General features: G+C 41.6%; 1 protein-coding gene across 1 annotated transcript in view; it reads left to right on the top strand.

The window, feature by feature from the left end:
- The window catches only part of SHISAL1 (shisa like 1), a 72,862-nt gene extending 56,061 nt beyond the window's left edge, over positions 1-16,801 (top strand). Inside the window, exon 6 of the mRNA XM_015870108.3 lies at positions 12,618-16,801. Within this exon, the coding sequence (XP_015725594.1) occupies position 12,618 (1 nt within the window). The 3' untranslated portion in view covers positions 12,619-16,801. The remainder of the gene's footprint in view (positions 1-12,617) is intronic.
- The last annotated feature ends 5,500 nt before the right edge of the window (positions 16,802-22,301 follow it).

The raw sequence follows: 22,301 nt of genomic DNA on the forward strand, positions 1-22,301 counted from the left end.
CGAGGCTCCAAATAGCTTTGCAGATGGAAGGATGGTGGAGACATGACCATTTACAGTATGTTTTATAGCAGTGTAAGGGGTTTGCTCCAAGGGTCATGCAGTCACCTGGCAGAGCAGAGTCTGATGGGCTTGGATTTAAAGGGCACAAGGACTGCCTACAGTTTTTCTTTCTGAAGGACTGATGCTACGGCACAATGTTGAGTAGGCTATGCATGAAGGAGCCTTCATGGCTAAGGGAGTTTGTGTGTGTTAATAGGAGCTAATCACACCGCTGAGGCGAACTCTGCGTTAGAGCAATTCCTTGCAGTCATTAAAACGATGCTGCCAGGAGAGCTGAAACGCGCTGAAAAGTCTGCCTTCTTCCTGTTGAAAATCATTACTATCACGTAGCAGCATGTGGGCAAGTAATTGCAGTGAGTTTCATCAAAAATTACAGTAAATTAATTAAAGTCATTAACTATATTCTAGCTTGATTAGCGATACAGATTTTAATCAGTCACGCAGTTGAGGGTGGCACGTTATTTTCTACTGCATTCCCAGCTTCTCATCTCTTGAAAGTGATGAGTCACTGAAGCTCTGAGCACAGAACCTTTTATCATACTTTTACAAACAGCTCATCTTGATCACAGTTTCACTTGCAATATTCTGAAGAAATTCTGATTGGAAAGTGGCCAGAATCCCCTCCAATCTCTAAAGAACTCAAACTTCTCTTACGCTGCTGAAGTTAGTAAGTGAAATAATCTGCAAACATGCTTGCTTAATTTACATTTTTCAGGCATGTAAGAAAATTACACGAGTAGATGGGGACTGACTTTTTTACTTTTCTTTCTATTTTACTCTTCCATGAAGCCTCTGAAAGCTCAGAGCAAGATGGGTATCCCTACTAAAAGAGCCCCACTGTTTGTACAACTAGAAGAGAATAAAAACGGGGATGAATTTTTGTGAATGTGTGAAAAATACAACCAGGCTGTGGTGCTACTGAAACAAAAAATTAATTTGGTTCAGTATTTGCTGGCTGTTGCTTAGGTGGCCTCTTTTCCCTGGGTGTACGTGAAATAAAAGGAACTCAAAGAGTGAGAATACATGAAGTAGTGACACAACTATACTATAACCTGTAATCCACAAAACAATGGAGATCATAAGGAAAGTTTAAAGAGAAGCACAGTAACAGCAAAAAAGCTTGTTAAGCATTCGGGTAGTGAGGAGTGATCCAGTTCCCATTACAAGTCCACATCTTCCGGTGTTTGCATGGGCAATCTGCCTTATTTCCTTTGTCCATTTCTCCCATTTAGATTACTGCAAACATGCTCTGGGGAGCTTAGATAACAAAATTAGTGAAAAATTAAGGACTTTGCTAGTGTTTCCTTATCTTTCTTGAAGTCAGTTCTCATGACCATTAGCCATAACTGGAGTTACATGCTGTTCTGTATGCTATAAAAGGAAATGAATACTTAATGCTCTGAGATGTATTTATCCTCACAGTGCTCACAGTACTGTTATTTTAGTGTGACAGATGAGGCAGAAAAGCTAACCTGGCTACTGGAAGCCCCACTGGAGGATGTACTTGACAAGGGCAAGAATCAGACACTGCCCTTTTCCCCAAAACTAATACCACAGTTTCCAGGGATCACCCATCCTTTATAACCAGCAATCAATAATTCTTGGGACTATGGAGATGTGTAGATGTCTGCAGATTGAGGCTCTGCACACAACATAGGTGAACACTAGTTTTTCCAGTTGGGTTTTGTGGAAACCACATGGCAGCACATTGAGTGGATCTGCACATATAAATCTCATGCTTGGGCAAGGTTCTTGGAGGCTGATGGAGGAGGTTCCTGCCTTACTGGAGGCTGTAGGAGGATCCTGCCTCACTGCACCAAGGAGCACATTATGCATTGGGTATGTATATAAGAGTCAGGGAAAAAGCACAACCTATTCTTAACCGTTCTGCTGCAGGCATTGCTGATTACATTTAAAATATCCCAGAATACAATAGGTAATTAGCCACTATGAGCTTCCTGCACCGCATCATGACTAAGTGAGCTAAATAAATTATTAAGTATATAAAGATGGAAATGCCAATTAGAGGTAGAGAGCTGTTATCCGGCTAGCAGCGGTGAGAGTGCTGGAGGGAAACATCACCTTCACCACCTGTAGCAGAAAACATGCTAATAGCAGGTTGGAGAGCAGTCAGAAAAGAGCTGCGGGCTGGTCTGACTTTTGGAAAGTCTGATAAACTGTGAGAATTTTAAAAAGCTGAAGGCTAAAAGAGCATTAAAAGTTAATTTGATCCCAGTCTGTAAATTCTTTGTGAGGAGATTTCAGATAAAAGAGGATTGTAGCAAACAAAGACAGAAAATGTCTAATATCTGGTTGATCAATTTATTCTAGTCTAGAGTGGTGATAAAGAGAAGGATTAACCTCAGTCTGTTTAGCCATCTGAAACTCGAGCATTTACCCCAAGCCAGTTATTTAGACATCCTACCTGACACACTGAGAGAAACATTTCCAGAGGTCTGTTCATCTCCCTTCACTTAGGATGGGCTGAATCACTTGGGTGCTTCTCACTTCTTTTTTGGTCAGTATAATGGAAGATGAGCTTATATATGTCACTGGCATTGAACCAGCTGGAGTTTGGCAGATGCGTTCATCTCATTTAAGTGTACATTTCTGCCAGGAAATATCTTGGTATGCACCAAAATATCCCTTAGGTATGATTTTATAAAAAGGCATTACTTGTGGAGTGTAAGCAAGAGTCCCTGGCTTGGTTATATCATCTGAAACTGCACAGGAGGGCAAACAGGACCATAAGCAGAACAGTTGGGGAATGTGTGAGGCTGGGCTCCCAGAAGACACATACCATCATCAGTTTTTCTAGCACTGCATTCTCATTAGACTTACAGAGAAGAGGGACCAACATCTGCACATCAAAATCACACAATGCATTTTCCAATTGTTTCATCATCTGTTTGGGAACACATGGGACAAACATGTCCTTCTTCCTCCCCATCTCTCCAATAAACTCCTGATTATGCAGCTGATGCACAATAGCTGCTGATGCCAACAGGACTCTGTGGTGGCTGCATAAGCAAACCAAAGCATGAAAATCTTTGGGCAAATTCTGCTCATAGCATCACCTGCTAATTCCTTGTCCCTTCTGTTCTGTGGCTGCAGAAAGCCCATGGTGGTAGGAGAGATGAGGAAGTGAAGGGTATTTCTGTCTGTTGTCAGCTTCCCATTTTCTATTTAGAAGTACTCTAAGATTGTAGTGGACACAAGAACACGGACACAAAACAGCATGATTCTCCATTACGCTGCATGCATGCGATACCTGTTGTTGAATTATTCATTCTGAATTATTACTTCCTTTCTGCTTCTCATCTAATATTAAAGTGCACAACCCGAAAAGCGCAGTCACACTGGACAGCTGCAAAAAGCATAAATATCTGTCATGAAAAAATGAGCATGCAATGGATCCACAATACAAACACGTATATACACAAACAGGTGAACAAATAATGACGAATAACACAGAACACGAAGCAACATCCAGCTGGCCATCATAACTGCTTAAAACATACATTTCCATGCTTCATAAATGATTGTTGAAATCTAGCCACAGCAAGTGGAACACCTCAGCCAGATGACACCAGGCAAGCACAGCTTTTCTTCTTCTGCACTCATGAGCTGCTCCTCAGCAGGTGTTATATGCGGTCAATGATACATACACAAAGCTCCTATTGCAACCAAACCAACCCAATACAGCCATGAGATAATAGGAAGGCAATAAGTCAGTCACAGTCCCACCACCAGAACCAAAGCTTTTATCTCAGGTAGCCACAGAAAAAAAGGAAGTTTCTGCCCACTCTGCTGAAATTAGCCAGGGCCCTTGGATTCCTCTGTCCACACCAACTCATCTCCACTTCTCTAGGTCTCTCTCTGTGGGGGAAGTAGGGAGGGAGAAGGAAGGGACATCCTGCAGGAAACGTTTCTACAGGCAGCACTGTGCTCTTGCAACATCTGCTCTTAACTACAAATAAAGTTAAGAACTGCATATTGCTTTAGTAGTTACGTGCAAAACAAACATATACTGGATCTACAACAGGAAACCAAACACCGTAACCAGATTACACCACGACAGCTTTGCTTTTCTTCTCTTTAATTGTTGCCGCAATCATTCTGTTAACATTAAAAATGTTCCTATCTGAAGTGTATTCAGACATTTATTTTAACAGAAATGGGTTTAAATTTCAGATAGCTGGAAAGACACACAAATTCTGTTGGGGAAAAAAAAAAGAATCCTGCAGAAAAAGAGCAATTACAGGAAACAATGCTGTGATGCTTCCTCCTACACTGAAATGGAGCTCTCATTACAGAAATTGCTACCTTATTTTCTTGAGCTCTACACTATACATACTAGCCTTCCTGGTACTGAAAAGTGAAAGAAGAAAGTAAGCCTCTTTGGTAAAAGAAACAACTATTTCAAGAGACAAGTTTTGTTTCCCATATGTCACCAATAAGCATTTAATTTCTAGAAATGAATGGATTTCATCTATGCTGCCAAGATAAATTTTATAAAGCTGATTTAAAAAAGAGCAAATGTAAGACCCTGAGGTCTGGGGATCAGAATTCCAGTGCTGCTCTGGAGTTCTCCCTCTTCATTGACTGTTCTGCAGCAGGAGCAAGCTCAGGCTCAGACAGGGCTGAGGGACGCAGCACATGTCTCCAGCCCTCCTGGAGGGGAAATGAGAGCTCTAGAAGGTCTTCAATATACAGGAGAGAAAAAAAGATGGAAATGAGAGCAAGAGAGGAGCATAACTGAGGAAGCCAAACAAGGGCTGAGGTGAAGTGGGCACTGAGGAGTGGTTCCAGCATGCAGAGGGACCCAGGAGCTCCCTGACTGCTGGGTGATGCAGGATTTGGCCATCTCCCTCTGCAGGCAACCATGCAGCCCCCCATCCCTGCACATCCACCTTGCTATCAGGGAATGAAGAGCCTGGACTGTTCCACTGCACTAGGAGCTACTGTGGGTGATCCAGCTGAGATCCAAGCAGTACATTTATCTGCTCTGCTTTGCAGACCAACCTTGCTGCCTTCTTTTTGGTGGAATCCAAAAAAAATATATATATATATATATACACATATATATATATATATATATACACACACACACACATATATATATATATATATATATATCCTGCTTCTAATATAATTCCTCTGCAAATTCAATGTCTTTTGCTTTTATTGACCTCCAAAGAACTTGAGAGAGTCAGAACCCTGCAGCTCTGCAGACAGCACAAGCACACTCAAATCTAAACCTCTTCCGAAGATTCCAACTGCTGCGTTTCCTGGACCAAAGGGGTTTTATACTCTGTTGGCCTTTGGGATGTCCCAGGCAGCAACACTAATACGCAAGTTGCGTCTGGCTGATGCCAAGGTGGGAAAGAGCACAAGGGCAAGAAGAGATAGGATGCCAGGAGCAAGCTAGTCACCAGATGAAGGTTAGCCCAGTCAGTCCTTCTTGAATTTTAAAAAGAAAAAGGGCTAGTGTCTATACGGTGTGTGTCCAGTTACTTAAAGAATCTGGCAGAGTATATACAGAACCTGTCAGCCTGATAAATATAAACTATGATTACTAGGCACGCTGTCAATATAATATGCAGGTGTACATACAAATATATGCATGTGTACTCATACTTCTATACATCTACCTTCAATACTCACGTATCACCTCATTTTTCATTCACTTGGTATCTTTTCTGGGCAGCTCCATTAACGTCAGCTCCTAACCTGTATGGATCATCCTATAAATTATACGGAACTGTTAAATTCAAATTGTCAGCCAGCATGAAAGGAGCCTTTTTCTCATATCATGTACTTCAATTTTACATAGAAGGGCATGTTCTTGTAAAGCCTCTTGTACTTCTCATTGTGCTCTCTTGGATTTTAGAGTTACATCTGACACCTCTGTGTTAGAGCTCTGCGAATGTGAAGAACACTTGAGTATCTTATGTATGTCACAGCCCCTTTGTGAAAACAGATCTTGAAAGCCTGTAACATCAGCTTTAGGGAAACCAGGATGAGCTGAAATTGGAGACATTCAAATCATTCAGATCGTTTACCACTGACATAGAAATATTCAAAGGTTCTCAGGGTTTTAAAGAGCATTTACTGTTAAAAAAATCAAATAAAAAGAATGTCAAGGCCTGCCCCAAGGTGTGCTCATCCACTGCCCATCTACTGCAGCACCTGCAGTATAACTGTGCTTGCGGTATATCCTCAGTGACACGCTCATCCCACCTCTGAGCCACTGGGATTTCACAAGAGAGGGGAGAAACATTTGGGACTGCACATGCACAGCCAGTATAAGAAATTGCTTTTCTGTCTAGATGCAGTAGTGTGTGATTTAATAACCTACATGGCTTGGGTTTTCCCTCAAAATCTTGTAGTAAGTTATAGGTCTTAAACACATGGATCAGATCAGCTTATTAGTAAACCCAAAGCAAGAACAGTTCTAGCCAGAACATGGAGACAGCAGAACAGCTTCCATTTAGTAATACCAGACTGTAAGCAGAATTGCTGGTTATATTTAGATGGGAAATTATATGTTGCCCTGTGTCAGCAAGACCCTGAACATGATGGTAATGGAAGTCCATACTGGTATTAGAAATTTTTATCAATTTTCTTTTGAGTGAGTGGGGCTACTGATGCCCTAAGTTAGGCATCCTACTTCCAAATATCTGCCCATGAACTCATCATGCCGCCCTTCATTGTGGTAAAGACAAAGGAGAGTCCTCACTGCATCACCCACTCAACTCAGTGCCTGGCCCAGGAGGAGAACACTCTGAAGAGATGTCTGTTTCTTACTGGTGGCAGTGGGGGGCCTGGGGTCATTCTTTCAAAATGAGGACATCTGGTCATTTTGATGTCTAAAATTGGGTGAGATGAAATTCATTGATAGTATCTATACAGACACATCACACATAGCTGGAATCTTCTTTCTGAAGCATCAAATGTGCCTCAGAGCTCAAAGAAGCAGGAAAAAAAAAAAAACTCACAATTATCTTGCCTCTAGCAATGGTTCCTCTTAGCCTCTCCATGCCCAAATACAATATGTCATATCTCCCTGTATGATATAAATGCAATTAAAAATTCTGGTCCCTCCAGTTAGCTAAAAATACATGAGAATGACCCCAGTCTCAAATAGAACAAGAAATTTGACATAATTACATACCCCTACTGAGTTTGTCATCAGAATTCCTTGAAGTCTTGACAAAAATCAGGAGTTCAAACTGCACATAATAAAACCAGTTTTTCTTATGAACTATGCAAATTAATTGGCCTTCAAGTACATCGGTTATTTAATGGCTGCCATACATCAGCCTGCAGGAAAACTGGGCAACAACCAGCCAGAGGAACTGCAGCCTCAGCTGACCCAGCTGATCAGACACTGATGATGAGTGGAGGATTTCAGAAGGCAAATCAGGCAGTCCAGCTTGCTGCTGTTTTACTTACAGGTGGTGATCTACACTTCTAAGGTGCTTTGGTGGTCCCAGTGTGTCTGGAGTATTTTTCAAGTCATTAAAGTATCTGTAAACTTCAGTGAAGGAAAACACATACAGTTTTCGGTGATCATCTTTCAATTTATGTTCTCAAACCTTCATCTGTTTCTCTATTCAGTGCTCATAAATCAGAAGTTTGAACACTCTTGTATTTCCTTTGAAAATACTCAATGTCTCCCCAGCTGAGTGGTTGTGTTGGGGAGTATCTGCCAGAAACTATCAAGTGAAACTCATGACTACTAATTGAAAAATACATGCTTTCAGAAGCATAGAATTACTTCAGAAACCATCATTCACAGATCAGGAACCATTATTCACAGTAAGTAATACTTACTTATGATAGCCACCCTATTGATCTCAATACACTATGCTATGTGAGAATTGTAAAATACAGCCTTTAGTAAAATACAGAGAAAACTGAATCCTGTTCATCTTCATTCCTCTCCCACCCAGTCCCACTTTTGGGACAGAAGATGTATTTAATTTGTGCAATCATAAATATTATTTAAACCCGTTTTCTCTGTTAGCTTAATTAATAGCAGACCTGGGATCCATGCGCATCCCAAGCTCTGCTTACCAAAAAACTGAACTTTTTTTTGCATAGTAATTTCTCAAGCATTATAAGCAATTATTGCTACTGTTGAATGTATTACTGCAGTGCTCCAGTATTGAAGACAGCTAACAAAGCTTTCACTTTCACAATTTGCTTCAGTAGGACTGTAATGAACCCCAAGTTTTCTCTTCTTGTGTTGAAGTCCTTGGCACATGCCAGTACTGTTCTGAGCACACTGCAGAAGACTTATCAGTAGGCCTCAGGCCTCCAGAACACACCAGATAAATACAATCTCTTCCAGTCCACAGCTGATCCCCATTGCAAATCATAGAACCATAGAATGGCCTGGGTTGAAAAGGACCATAATGATCATCTAGTTTCAACCCCGCTGCTATGTGCAGGGTCACCAACCACCAGACCAGGCTGCCCAGAGCCACACCCAGCCTGGCCTTGAATGCCTTCAGGGATGAGGTATCAACAGTCTCCTTGGGCAACTTTTTCCTGTCCATCACCACCCTTTGAGTGAAAAGACCTGCCTTTTGGTGATGCTCTTGAATCAGGATGGCTTGAATCATTGCTCATGAGCTATGAGAGCAAAAGAGGAGGTTATGTCTTCCAGAAGGGCCAGGCAGAGAAATGCCAGTTACCTATCTCTTAAACCATCAGGGAACTGTTCGGTTTCCTAAGCACTCTGGTGCTACACCCCAGAACTGAGACTCACATAATTGTGATTCACATTTCTCCATCTACACTTAGTCCAGAGCATGAAGTAACCTTTCTAGTCACCACTCACACTCTCACACATGCATTGGGTAACTCATGGTCCACCAGCTTAATGCAGTTGGTATATGCCTCAAAAAAGAAACCCCTACAAAACATCCCAGCAGAATATGAGCAAAATTCAGCATACCCATCAGTTCTGGGTCTCCCCTGCGCTTGTGGGCCTGCCATTAAGTCCCATGGTGTATCTTAACAGCTGATGGACAGCAATTTCTCAGGTATTTATGACTGCTTAGTAAAGGGCCCAACTCTCAGGTGGCCTCATTTAGATGCCCCCACCTCCCAAGAACATACCTACCAGGGCAGAAGTTCTGGTTTTGTTCTTCACACATCACAGGTATTTCTGCCTCTTTTTCTTAGGCCTGCAGCCTGGGAATAAACTTCACTCTCAACAATCTGACATTTGCTACGTATTCTTTCCATTTAATCCCTAACACTTCCTGAGGTATTGGCTTTCAAACACTTCTAGACATTTCCACCTTTGCAGAACTGTCAGCTAAAGTAGAAAGAACATATACAAGTTGAAAAATCAGAGTCTGTTTCTCAAGACAAAAATTTCCAGTGACTGGGTTTTGTTTAAACTCTTGAGCAGCAGATGTCTCTGCCCTGAGCCAACTGGTATTTTAGAAACATTAGCAATGGCTACCAATGACAGCAGTAATTTTGCATAAAGATTGTAACAAAACCAGTTTGCCTCCATTCAAAGGCAGCCGTTTTATCTGACACCCTGCAGGTGCTATGATGCATGGGGAGAATCTGTAGGACCCCAGAGGTGATGTAAGTCAGCAAGAAATCACAGCCTGGGGCTGAAAACAAGGGCCACACTGATGCTCCTCTATGTCAAGATAGCAACATCCCGTGCCACTGCCTGATGGTGAAATGCTCAGTCACTGCTCCAACCTGAAGCAAATGTTAGTTGTGCCTGAAGTGTTGCCCCTACGCTGGAAAAAAAAACTGATTCATTCACCTATTCTGATGTTCTCCTGAAGAAAGACAAGTTTTCCCAATGAAAACTCGTTTGTTTGTTGTTGTTGTTGTTTTTGCATAGTCCATAGGCAGAGGGATTAGATTATGTTCTACTTCTTTCTGCTTTGCAATATATTTGGATGACTGAAAGGCTTTTCATTTGGTACTTGTCCTGCAATTCATTTCCCATATCCTTTCCTTTCAAACTTGCAAGGCTTTTTTATCAGCATCTCCTGCATTGTGCATTGTTCTCTCTTGTCCTTCCATTTATGGGAAACGAGGACATGCCTGGTGCCTGTAACAATCAGTGCATCCACACAGGGTTTCCTGCTGCAGAAAGCTGTCTTTTAGTCCAGCAGCTGAACTCCTCCTATGAAAAGCTTTTCCTCTGTTCCCAACACAAGCAGAGCTGAAGGCATTGCACCAGAACCTCAAGATCAGGGTGGGTGTTTTTGATCAGCATAATACAATTTTATACCAGCGAGAGATGACGACGTTGCAGAGGCTGTTTGCTTTGTTATCTCAGCTCTGGAGGGGCTGTAGTGATTGATAGTGTTTTTATGTGAACACTGACTTTGCAAGAGGCCCTGGAACCACGAATGTGGCAACTGTTTACTTCATTTGTCAGAAAATGACAAAAGTTCCCCCAAAAAGCCTTGTCTCCAGAGGCTCTGAATCACTCCTTTGTTATTAATGGATGTCATTTTTTTCTGTGGAGCTAAGCTGCTTTGCAAAGCCATTGCTGTGAAGGAAGAGGCAATCTCTTAGCCAGCTACTTCCGTGTCTGTCAGTGTGAATGGATAGGGCATGACAGGTCTGTCCCCTTAGTGTCCAGGCAGAACTGTAATGATGGCAGTCTGGGTGGCACATGGATGGTGACCTGTGCTAGTGAGTGACAGCAAGCTGAGCCAGCTCCAAGCACGCACATCAACTCTTAATACATAAAAACCCAATAGAAGAGACCACAAGTGACCAAGACAAGGTTTCTGTTGCCAAATGAACTCTGGCTAACCATGCCTGAAAATCAGTGTTTCTGTCACTGCCCCCATTCACTTCTCACTCTGGGGGTTGGATCAAGCTGAGAGGAAGCAGAACATGGTCATGAAGTGGAATTTACTAGGCCTTTGTGCCACTCAACAGCTTGTAAGCAGAGTGTTGCACCTTTAGCAGCACTTCTGGCAACACTTAGCCTGGCGTCTCTGCTGACTGGGCTTAGTTTGACCAGCCACAGCCAGAGCTGGGAGAGCAGGGGGCCAGTGCTTTGTGCTTGGTGCAAAAGGCTGACTTCATGGCAGCCTACAGCTTCCTCACATGGGGAGCACAGAGGAGCAGCACTGATCTCTTCTTCCTGGGGACAGTGACAGGACCCGAGGGAATGGCATGGAGCTGCATCAGAGGAGAGTCAGATTTGGGGTTAGGAAAAGGGCAGTCAGGACCTGGAACAGGCTCCCCAGGGCAGTGGGCACGGACTCAGACTGCTGGAGTTCAAGAAGCATCTGAGCAGCACACTCAGCCATAAGTTTGGACTTTGGGTAGAGCCAGGGCTTGGACTGAATGGTTTCTGGGGTATATACCAACTCAGGGTATTCTGCAGCTCTGTGATGCTACAGGTCTGATACTGGCCATTTCTACCAATGTCAAAAAAGGACAGTGAAAAAAAAAAAAAAAAAAAACAGAATCCAAAGTACTTTTGCTCTATTTCTAGTATGAATAAGGTTATCAAGGATATAGTGAGCATATACTGCCTCATACACCAAAAAGATGTAATGGGTAGATCGACAACCTAAAGCATGCTGATTCCCATGGATATTCTGCTGTCTGAACCAGATGTTTCTTTACATTTTATATGTTAATGAAATTCAACGTGTATAATGTAGCACATGGACTTGGGAGTACCCAATATGCAAAGAAATCTGCTGGGAAAAGTTAATGAAATATTGCTGCTACTAAGATACTTAATTGTGCCTCCAACAGCTTCTACTCACACCCTTAATGCTTTCCTACTCAAGCAAGCAGATGCATCGCTTCAATTTATCATTATTATTAGCAGTCCCCATCTACCTCAACACTTTCTGTCATTAGGCAACTATACATGCTACCACAGTTCCTATATCACAGTTACACACTCTGCACAATGTGAAGATGGGTAGAATTACAGAATTGTTGTTGCAAGCAAAAAAATAAACACAACACTTCTGTAAGGAAAGCATAACTATAACATATCCTTATTTACATGTGCAGAAGTAGAAAAAAAAGCATTTTCTCATGATGTGAATGGAACTGAGGTTGGAGCAAGCAATATGTTTTTGGCCTGATGCATATTTTGGTAACAAGTGCAAGAAGAAAACTCCATGATATTTGCTAAAGGCATTTACAATATGGTCACAGCAATAGATTTTTGCTCATGTAAACAGCAATAGTAAGATTGTGTAAGCAAATAAAATGCCTTTTAAGGAAATATTTTATCTTGTTCATGGCACAGGTAGTAGGCAGCTCAACAGTGTGAAACAGTAACCCACATACACATAGCAAAAAAGAGATTGGGAACATAATCTGATTCTTGTCTTTCCCTCAGATCTGAGACTGTAGTTTTTTTTCTTTCTCACCCTTTTCCTTGCTCTTTTTTTGCCTTTTTTTGCCTTCCCGGATCAAATCCACACCTGAGAATACTACACATTTATTTTTACAGAAAATGCTTTGATGTTGAATGCTTACAAAACTTTGTGGGAACCTGTGTCTTTTATGTCTTCCAGAAAAGTATACTGATGTGCCTCAGGATGGGAGAGGTAAGATCAGACTCCACGGAGCAGCTTTCAAGGAAACCAACTCAATGACAAGAGCTTTAGAAATGGCAGATAAGCAGCAGAGAGAGAAAAACGACGGGATGGAGGTTCACCAAGTCACCTGGAGAGAAATGTCTTTTAGGCAACCTCTGTAGGCAAACAGTGTAGAAAGAGTTTCCAGAAGAAAGTAGTCCGTAAGCAATATTTGAATTTTAGACCAACAATATTATGTTTGAAGGGAAGCGTAATGTTTGAGAAAGTGCTCAGTTGGAAGAAAATAAAGTTGCTCTGGCAAATCTGGACAAAGGTGGAAAAAGATCACAAGACAAACCTTTGGTAGAAAACTTTTCTTTGCCTCCCCATCCATCTATTGCCATTTGAGCCTAATCTAAATGTCAGAATAAGGAATGTGAGTTTTTTCAAAGTTCTCTGGTGATTACTTTGTCACAATAGAGTAAATGCTGGCAGTCCCAGTGTTGTCATGCATAACAAGGTATGTGAAGCCTTCACCACCGATCAAACAGCAGGGTAGCAACTGATTCAGCCTTAGTGCATATTTTAAGATCATTGGCAATGATTTTGCTAAGATATCAAATATCTGAATACATCTCAGCTTCAGCTTCACATGCTTTTTTGAAGAGGGGAGCTTTTATTAAGAAGCAACAGACAACCCATTCCTCCCCCACACTCCTTGAAGCTGAAAGAATATTAGAAGGCAAGCAACAACCTTGATATTACAAAAGCAATAATACCATTGTCCCTCTGCTTTACAAGGCAATAATCTAATTCCCTCAGCCACTGACTGGCATCAGAGTTTATCCCTCTCAAATCTTAGGGTTCATTTGTAAGTCAAAAGAGATGCTGCCACAGAAGCACATGGAGTACTTGGTCACTAAGTTATGATAGCTTAACTTTCCACAGGACAGGTTTACTTAAAAAATCACACAATATCAATTACATAAGCAAATTCTGTAAAATATAATCATTTGTTAAGATCTATGTATGGAGAACCTGGCAGTGACAATTGAACAGAGTTCAGCTATAAATTGCAACACAGCTTCATGCTAATACCGAATTGATTTTTCCTTCCTAATCTTTTGTCCTGCAGATACAAGTAATTTTATCATAATAATGTATTTTATTGTACAACCAGCACGAAGAACACCTTGCCAGTGATTATAAAGAAGCACCTTGTGAATAATGAATTTTTTATTTAATTTTGGTTTTTTTAGCCTTTTTGATTGGAGAGCATTTTAGTCTTAAGGTGAACTCCAAAGGGATAGATTCCTGAGAGATCTGAGCGAATTCACAGCTACTGGAGTATGTGACAGTATGCAACTTAAACACCCAGGAACAACTACTGTTATCATAGAACCATTGACTCATAGAATTACCCAGGTTGGAAAAGACCTTGAAGATGATCAAGGCCAACCGCAGTCTAACCAGTACCCTAACTCTAAAAACCCTCCACTAAATCATATCCCTGGGTATCACATCCAAACGGCTCTTAAACACAACCAGGGATGGCAATTCAACCACCTCCCTGGGGAGCCTATTCCAGTACCTAACTACCCTTTCTATAAAGAAGTTCTTCCTAATATCCAACCTGTTGGGGGAGCCTGCAGGACTGGAGAGCATAGGAGTGCCTGGTCTCCAAAGAAGACCCAATCTGAAGAAGAAACCAATATGCTCAAGATCCTTTTCCTTGCAATCCAAATGATAAAAATAAATAAAGCAGAGAACCTCTGTATAAAGGCAGGGAACAACTAACTATCAAGAACTCCAATGCCACAGATAAGTATGCCAGCCTGCAGGCTTTAGGCTCCGTCTTGCGCTAGGAAAGCAGAAGCCTGGCTGCCCTTTCTCTTCACAGAATGTGTGTTCTTTGCAGCATTTCAAATAAAAAGCATTCAGTACTTTTTAAACCTTGTTTCACTCCAAACACAGCAGACCTTAGGTTTTCACAAGAACATTTCATTAGCACGTGGCAGAGGCATTCAAGGAACTTCAGCTGGGAATAAAAAGGAACCTCCTGCAAACAAGCACTGTAAGTTGCTTGCAGATATCCACACAGCACCGATCACTCTATTGTGGGAGCCTGGAGTTTCAGCAGAGGCACGAGCTGAGCTCTGAGTGCTGGCAGATCTCTCACAGTGAGGATGCATGGTGATGCTAGCAGGGCCACCTTGCAAGAACAGCAAGGAACCCAAGTAGCTGGAAACAATGTTATTCATGCCTCTACAGGCATTGTGTCCTCTCCCACTTCCACAATGGCTCCAAGATTCACAGTCCCTTGCAGGCAGCCACCAAAGTATCTAATGCCTACAGCAGTCGATCCCACCTTGGTGTTTTGTAGTAGCTGTTTGCTCCTTTGGCCTTCTGTCAGCATCTTCTTTCATTGTGAGGCAATGGGCCACAGAGAGCTTTGTAAAAACTTATGTTCATGGAGGAATTTGTATTAGATACTGGTTTGTGTGAATTACTGTATTTTGTATGGGTTTTTTTCCCTCTGGGAATTGTGCGTTATTAATGAGCAGTTTTATGCTTTACTTCTAGTACATGTATACTCTGTAATTGATGAGCAGTTTTCTTTGTTTTCCTTTGATTCTATATACAAAGCCAGTTGATATAAGGTAGATACTCTCTGGCTGAAGTTCTGATTTTGCCTACCAATTAATTTATGGATAAATCCACGTAGTAGCTGATGATGTTCATCAACTGTGTTGCTATTATCACCTCATAGCCTACTTAGTTTTGCAGAATAATAAGACCTTGAATAAGACTAATGCTTGCTGGGCCTTAAACTAAGGGGAAACAGTGCACACGTTTCCCAGCCTCGACTGCTGTCAGCCCTTCTCCCATAGTGATTTCCTGTACTGACAAGATAATGCAGAAGAGCACTGCTAGACAAAAGATAGCCTCAACATGCAAAACTTCTGCATAGCAGGGCTCTGATAGCATCACGCATTCACCTGACCTAAGTAATTGTGGTGTACCAGATGAACTGCAATGAATCATTCAATTATTTCTGCAGAAAGAGCCTGGTTCAAACACAGTTTCTCTTCAAAAGAAAAGACCTGGGCTAAAATATATTTCTCAGTGTCCATCCTGTTATAGTTGGAAAAAAACAAAGGATATAAAATTAACAAAAAATGCATAATTTCATTGTACACCCTGTAAACCAATGGCAGCTACTTCAGTGGCTGTTAGTTACATTTGTGTTCCAGGAGCCTCCTTCCTTGTCCAACTCATCTTCTCTCCTACGTTTTACTGAGAACTGAGTGTCCAACTTCTTAATAATTGCTGTGCATAACGTAGAACATAAAAAGATACATAATACAGCTTGTGCAGGACTTGGTGTTGTAATTAACCATATTTTGTGCCTCGTTATCGATTGTACAAAAAAAGAAAGTGACAACAACCTGGCCTTTTAATGTATACATCAGCATATTGTAGCAGCTATTTTAGATAACTGTTTTTAATAGTTTTATTATGGTTGTAATTTCTATACGAGGACTGTCTGCTTGCAGAAGCATTGAAGTAGTGCATCAAAGCAATTTTTGAAGCCAGTTCTATTTAATTACCAGCGGTGATGTATGAAAATTAGGACAAGTGAAACAAAACCCAAAACCCAACCAACTCACTGGAAGGAAACATATTTTCACATCCTTGAAAATTCTATTGCATAAGACAGGCATTTTTTTCTAGTCCTCTTTTTTCATAAGTAGTAAATCACTAAGAAGATAGTATATACAGTACAGTAGTCCATTTTAATAGCCTACAGTCAAATTTTAGGCTAATTAAGCTAACTAGAAATTCTAGGGTTACAGTGATTTCTCACTATTGATATGCTGACGATAATACTGTTTACATAACACTCGATGTTTGAAATCAATATGTGCCAGTGTCCAGTGATTTGCTAATCTAGTTTCTGATCTAAACCTGTCCTGTTTTTTGCAGCATACTTAACTTCATATTATGAATCATGTTGTCTTTCTAAAGTGATTGCCAAGTAAACCAAAAACGTGTTTTACACTGCTATTGCACTGCTCTTGTCTTTATATACAGTAGTTTTTATAAAGATGTCCTTAGGTTTTAATAAATGAGTGTAATGTAAACTATTCTCTGTAATAAAACTTGCTTTAATGCTTCAAGACCATCTGGAATAGCTTTAGAGGTCTGAGTTTCCAACTTCTTTCAGTAGCTTCAGGCTTTACGTCTTCCCTCTCCACGTGCAGGGATATCCCCAGATACCAGTACTCTGTAGTTTACACAAGTGGAAATGAAGAAGACTGTGTATTTAGCACAAGGAACGATGCTTGGGCTTGGAAGGCCTTTAGATTGGTGTCAGAGGTAGCACTTGCCAACACATGGTCCATTAATTCTGCATCACATTTCCAGCAGCTACTAATACCAGGTACTTAAGGGGAAAGTGTGGGATGTTTAACAAAGACTCCTAGAAATAAACATAATCTTTCCACTACTCAGGACTAGCTGAGAAGCCAAACGTGCAACTGAGCAGAAGTGCTGCTTCGCACACATGTGATGGCAGCCCCAACACCCCAGCTGAAGTGGGGTGAATACAGTTCCACTTGTCTGTAAAAAACATTGGATCCACAGCTCACCAAGGCAAGGCTTACGTTTTTCTTCTTCTGTTGGACCAAAGGCCTCAGAGTTTCCCAGAAAGGCTCAGACTTTCTAAGCACGTGGTGCTCTCTCAAGTCCCTTTGTCACACATCATTTAAGAGGCATCACTGCCAATATTCCAGAAAATCTTCAGCACGCCTAGCTGAAATTTCAGCTTTTGGACTAGTCAAAGGGGGCATTTTTGACTGCCAAGTTGTACCCATACAAACTCACAGACACAAACACAATTGCTGTTCTGTGTTGGCAGCCTTGCTTATACTTAACGTTACTCCTCCACTCACCCACTCCTCAAGAAGTCTCAGGCATCTTCAGTAGCACTCAGAGTGACCCTGGGCCCCAGCACAATGCATGGTAGCACAGAGAGTTGGAGGGGCTTTCTGCCCTCTGGTGTGAGCTGCGTCCCCAGACAGAAGCAGCTCCTCTCCTGCAGCTCCCTGGTTCTCACATGTATGTTCTCCTACTCTGGAAAAGGCAGAAGAAAATCAAATCAAAATTATAGACGTATCTGAGAAATCCATTGTAATGGCAATTATTTCCTACAATAAAGATCACTCCTGCAGTTTTGATATCTACGCACATCAGCTCCGAAATGGAACATTTTCATTAAAGAAATGCTTTAATAATTCTTCCTTTACTTGCAACTGCAATTACTTCCCACTGTGCTCAGTTACAGAGACATATGGCAAAGAATGGGAGGACAAAAGATGGTTTTAAAAATAGCTACAAATAATCATAGCCCACTTCCCTTCTCAAACTGTATTTGCAGTTATGAAGACAGATCCATTCATAAGGTCAGACAAACGACAGAAAAACAGTAAATTGATAGATGGAGTGTGTTACGGCTCCCTTACTGAATTTCCACAATGTTTACAGCACATTTCTAGTAATTGAGTAAGAATTATATTCAAGACATTATGCTCAGCAGGAACAGCCTTTATATACCAAGCGAGCAAATGAGATATCTCTGAAAAGTCCACAAAAGATGTTAGGATGTCGATAGTGACTTAGAGACTGCCATTACCAAGCCATTATCGTCAACTCATAAACAAACAGGAGCATCAGTTCCTTTAAATTACATGCTTGCTTTGCTAGAAAGAAAAGATGATATTGAGCTGCTCTCCATGCACACATACAGACAGAAAGACAAGGAGAGAAAAATGTCTTCAGAGTTGATATTTACTTCTGAAACAACAAAGCCCTGTTCAGCCCTCTTAAGATGTTCTCATCAGTTAACACAGTCCATGTATAAAATGGAGACTTGGGGGACACTGGTCTTTTAGGCATGTGTGGGCATTCACGTGTAAGCACATCATGTCTCGAATTTCTGAGTCAGAATTCTGACCCTGTGCATTGGAATGGTGCTCTGTACAGAGCCTCAAGGTCTTCTACATTTTCAGTGCATTGTTTCATCCTGAAGTGCAATCAGTGGGATTTATCTGAGGATAAAATTTGAGGATTTATTTATAAGGATAATTAGAAATCTGTTGGATTTTAAGATGAACTGAAGAGTCACCTGGAGAGAAAGAAACTCGTGCCTCTTATCAATAACTTTCCATCAGCTAGCCTTTGTACCTTTCCTTTTTACATGCATTTCCAACATAAAAACAAAGTACTTTACTCTGTTGCAAATGAAGCATCCAATTGAGATGCCTGTATTCTCTTCTGCCTCTGTCTGCAAAGGACAGCACTCCTAGGAGTGATTCTTCCTGCAGCACTCACTCTTCCAGCTTCCCAGTGGGAGTGCAGCTCACACCTCCTAGGGGCTGGTGCTCATCACCAAAACAACACAGCTTCCTTAATGTGAGTTGTGTGCCTGCATACATACTTCTTATTATGCAAGGCTGCTTTATTTTTCTGATTTATTTGTTTTTTTAAAGCTACGGAATATTAACTTAATACTTCTCAACCATCTCCGTCCCTTTGCTCAAGCATCTAAAGAGCGATTTTCAGTTGACCTCAAGATTTACCTCCCCCACAGAGAACCTACCTGCTTCTTTTTCCATTATTTGCAAGCCCAACCGTTAGTATATTATATCACTGATAATTAATGTTACATGCTGTCAGACTGCACAGTAGGCAGCTCCAGGTGTTCATGGCAGTGCCATGCCTCTGAGCACCGAGCATACCTGCACATACGTGCAAGGGCCAACACTGGGATTCCTTGAGCACTGCCCTTCCTAGGTGGCATGTGAGCATTTCCCAGTCAAGGCACTGTCTGCTGATGGCACTGGTTGCAGTCCTGTTCCCTTTCCCAAGGACCATCAGCCTCACAGCAAGGGGACAGGGACCACAGACACTCAGACATACCTGACATCAGAACTGATTCGGGTCTGAGACAAAATAGGTTACTGGGGTTACTTTTGCACCACTTACTTACTTATTCTTACACCACTTACTCTTACTTCCTCCTCCAGCTTCCCAATTGTCAGACCTCAGGAAATCAGGTAATGGCGTTATGGGGGAAACTCAGCAACATTAAGAAATCTTTTCACCTTCTACCCATGATGTGGATGAAACCACGCATTAAAGCCTCCAGCATCATTTTGCACAGACACACATTCCTTCTCAGCAGGAATGAGCAAATTGAGCAAATTAATCCTCAGTGCCATTTCTCTTTCCTGACAGATAAAAGAAAGGTACTTTATTCCAGCTTGCTTGGCTCAGGTCTCAGCGCAAGACACCCACTCTGCCGCCATGATCACATATAAGTTGCATCCCAAATACCTCCCAGACTGCTTCATGTCAGAGCTCACAGAACAATATACAATCAGATTGCACTAGAACTTCTGCAAAAAAAAGCTGCACATATTGTTCAGTGCCAAAAAGGCACGGCGAGGTGTGACAAAAGCACAGGGAGCTTAGGGAGCCAACTTTGGTAGTAGTCAGATCCAGCAGGTCAGCATGGGCGCTGCTCTTCATGACACTTCCATGGAAGAGAGAAAAAAGAAAAAGGCTGAGCTACTTCTTGCCATAGGCTGTATTAGAGGGAGAAAATAGGAAATGCTCAGCAGAATATTGTGCTGCCTTCTTTACAGGCCGCCTTAGGAGAGACTTACTGAATGTAAATGTAAGAGTGTTTTTCTAATGCCTTGATACAGAAATACGTAAGTCAAACCATGTGCATGACAAAACAGCCCTGTCAGAGCTTTATGAAAACCACTCTGGCTCACATATCCTCAGAGTCTGCTGCTCCAATGCTTCCTTATTGAAAAAGGAAGGAATTCAATAAAGGCCGGTAATTAATTCTACAACAATAGACAATAAGGAAGAGTTTGCTCATAATAAACAAAACAGAACTCCTGATTTAGTGCAAACGTATTCAGAGGATCTGTATATCTCACAAATATATATATATATATATATAATAAGCAAGAACAAAACAATAATAACCACTTTCCATAGAAAATATTGCTTGCTCCCCGGTGATTAATAAACCCCAGGAAAAATGAAACAGATTGAGGTTTTTCTTCCCTGTTTTCTCTAAATTGAAATGCACAACAGAGATAAATGCTGATCATGAAACAAAAGTCAAAATTTCATTACGAGCCTACACTGTAATAGAAGCATATTGAGTCTCCCTCCCCCAGGAGCTTGAGGTAACACTGATAAATGAACAGTAGGGAAGGATTCTTTCCTCACTGGAAATTCAGCAAGACATTCACATCCTTTGTGCCTCCAGCTCCAGGCACTGATGCAGCAAGCTTGAAGCACCCAGGGTGCTTTGGCTGGGGCAGAAGGAACACAGGACCAAGTCCCACCAGGACACTGTACGTGAAACGATTTTGGGCATGCTACAGCCCACCCATGTCCTGCTCCAGCAATGGGAAAGATACAAGAAGTCTCTAACATCCTTGGAGGTGACAGAAAAGAGCTGTGGACTAGGTAGTTGTAACATCAGTCTCTCACCATTTTTCAGACCATAATCTGAAATTTCAACTAGAATAATGAAGCTCTCCAATTGGCCTAAGCAGGACTACCTATCCTCCCTTATAAGCCACGGTGGCTGCAGCTCCATTACAAAGCAGGCAGCTGGAGCACATACAACCTCAGTCAGCACCCGTGGTTAATCCCCACTGAAATGACACTGGAGAAACAGCTAAAATATAATTGTAGTGTTTTCTCATCAAAGCCCTCAGCTCAACAGGACATTTGATGTCATACAGGCACTAAAAGTTTTAGATTTTTTTATTATCCTTTGTTGTTACATTTTTTCCAGATAAGCAGTAGCAAATATATATATATATATATATATATTACAGGTTAATAATGGTTTGTCAAAAGTCACCAGGGATTTTTTGCCTCACAGTACTCCTTAATACCACTTTCATCTAAAAAATCCTCTCCAAATCCACCCTGCTTTATTTCCTGGGGTTTCAATGTGAGCACAGTGTGAGGTTGGTCATCTCTTGGCTGTCAGCAGCTAACTGCAGGCCCTTAGGCTGTGCAGTACTTCTCTCCTGCTACTGCAGGTCCTTCATAAATGAGCACAAGGAAATTTGCACATCCAAGCCCAGCACTGTGAAGGAACGACCTGGAAATCCTTATGAAGTTAGTGATTCTCTGATGGAGAAGGCAGAGAGAAAGGCAGACACTCTATATGCACTTTGTTTTAGGCCTCTGAAAATTTTCTCAGTAATTCTATGAAGCGTATTTCCTCAGCCCTCTTCTCTGCACCATGGCCACCTCACCCCTTCCTTGCTCTAAAGGACAGATCATGCTGCCTCTGTAAGTGACATGTCCTTTTCCAGTGCCTATCTCCCTCCACATGTAAAGTCCCTTAAGCCCCACTGCAACACTCACCTCACAGCGCTACATTCATCAGTAACCACAGAAACAACCTTCATGCACCACCATAAAAGAACTCTGTGCTCTTGGCTTGCACAGCAGCACGTAGAGCCCATTTGTAGACAAGCTGAGCTGCTCCTTTGCAATGAGCTTTTTTGGGAAGCCAACCCAAAGTCGCATGTAAAGGAGAGGTAGAAACATTCAGCATAAGAGCAATGTGGG

The sequence above is a fragment of the Coturnix japonica genome, chromosome 1 (genome assembly GCF_054131305.1).
Source record: "Coturnix japonica strain WE chromosome 1, WE-NBRP24, whole genome shotgun sequence".
NCBI lineage: Eukaryota > Metazoa > Chordata > Aves > Galliformes > Phasianidae > Coturnix > Coturnix japonica.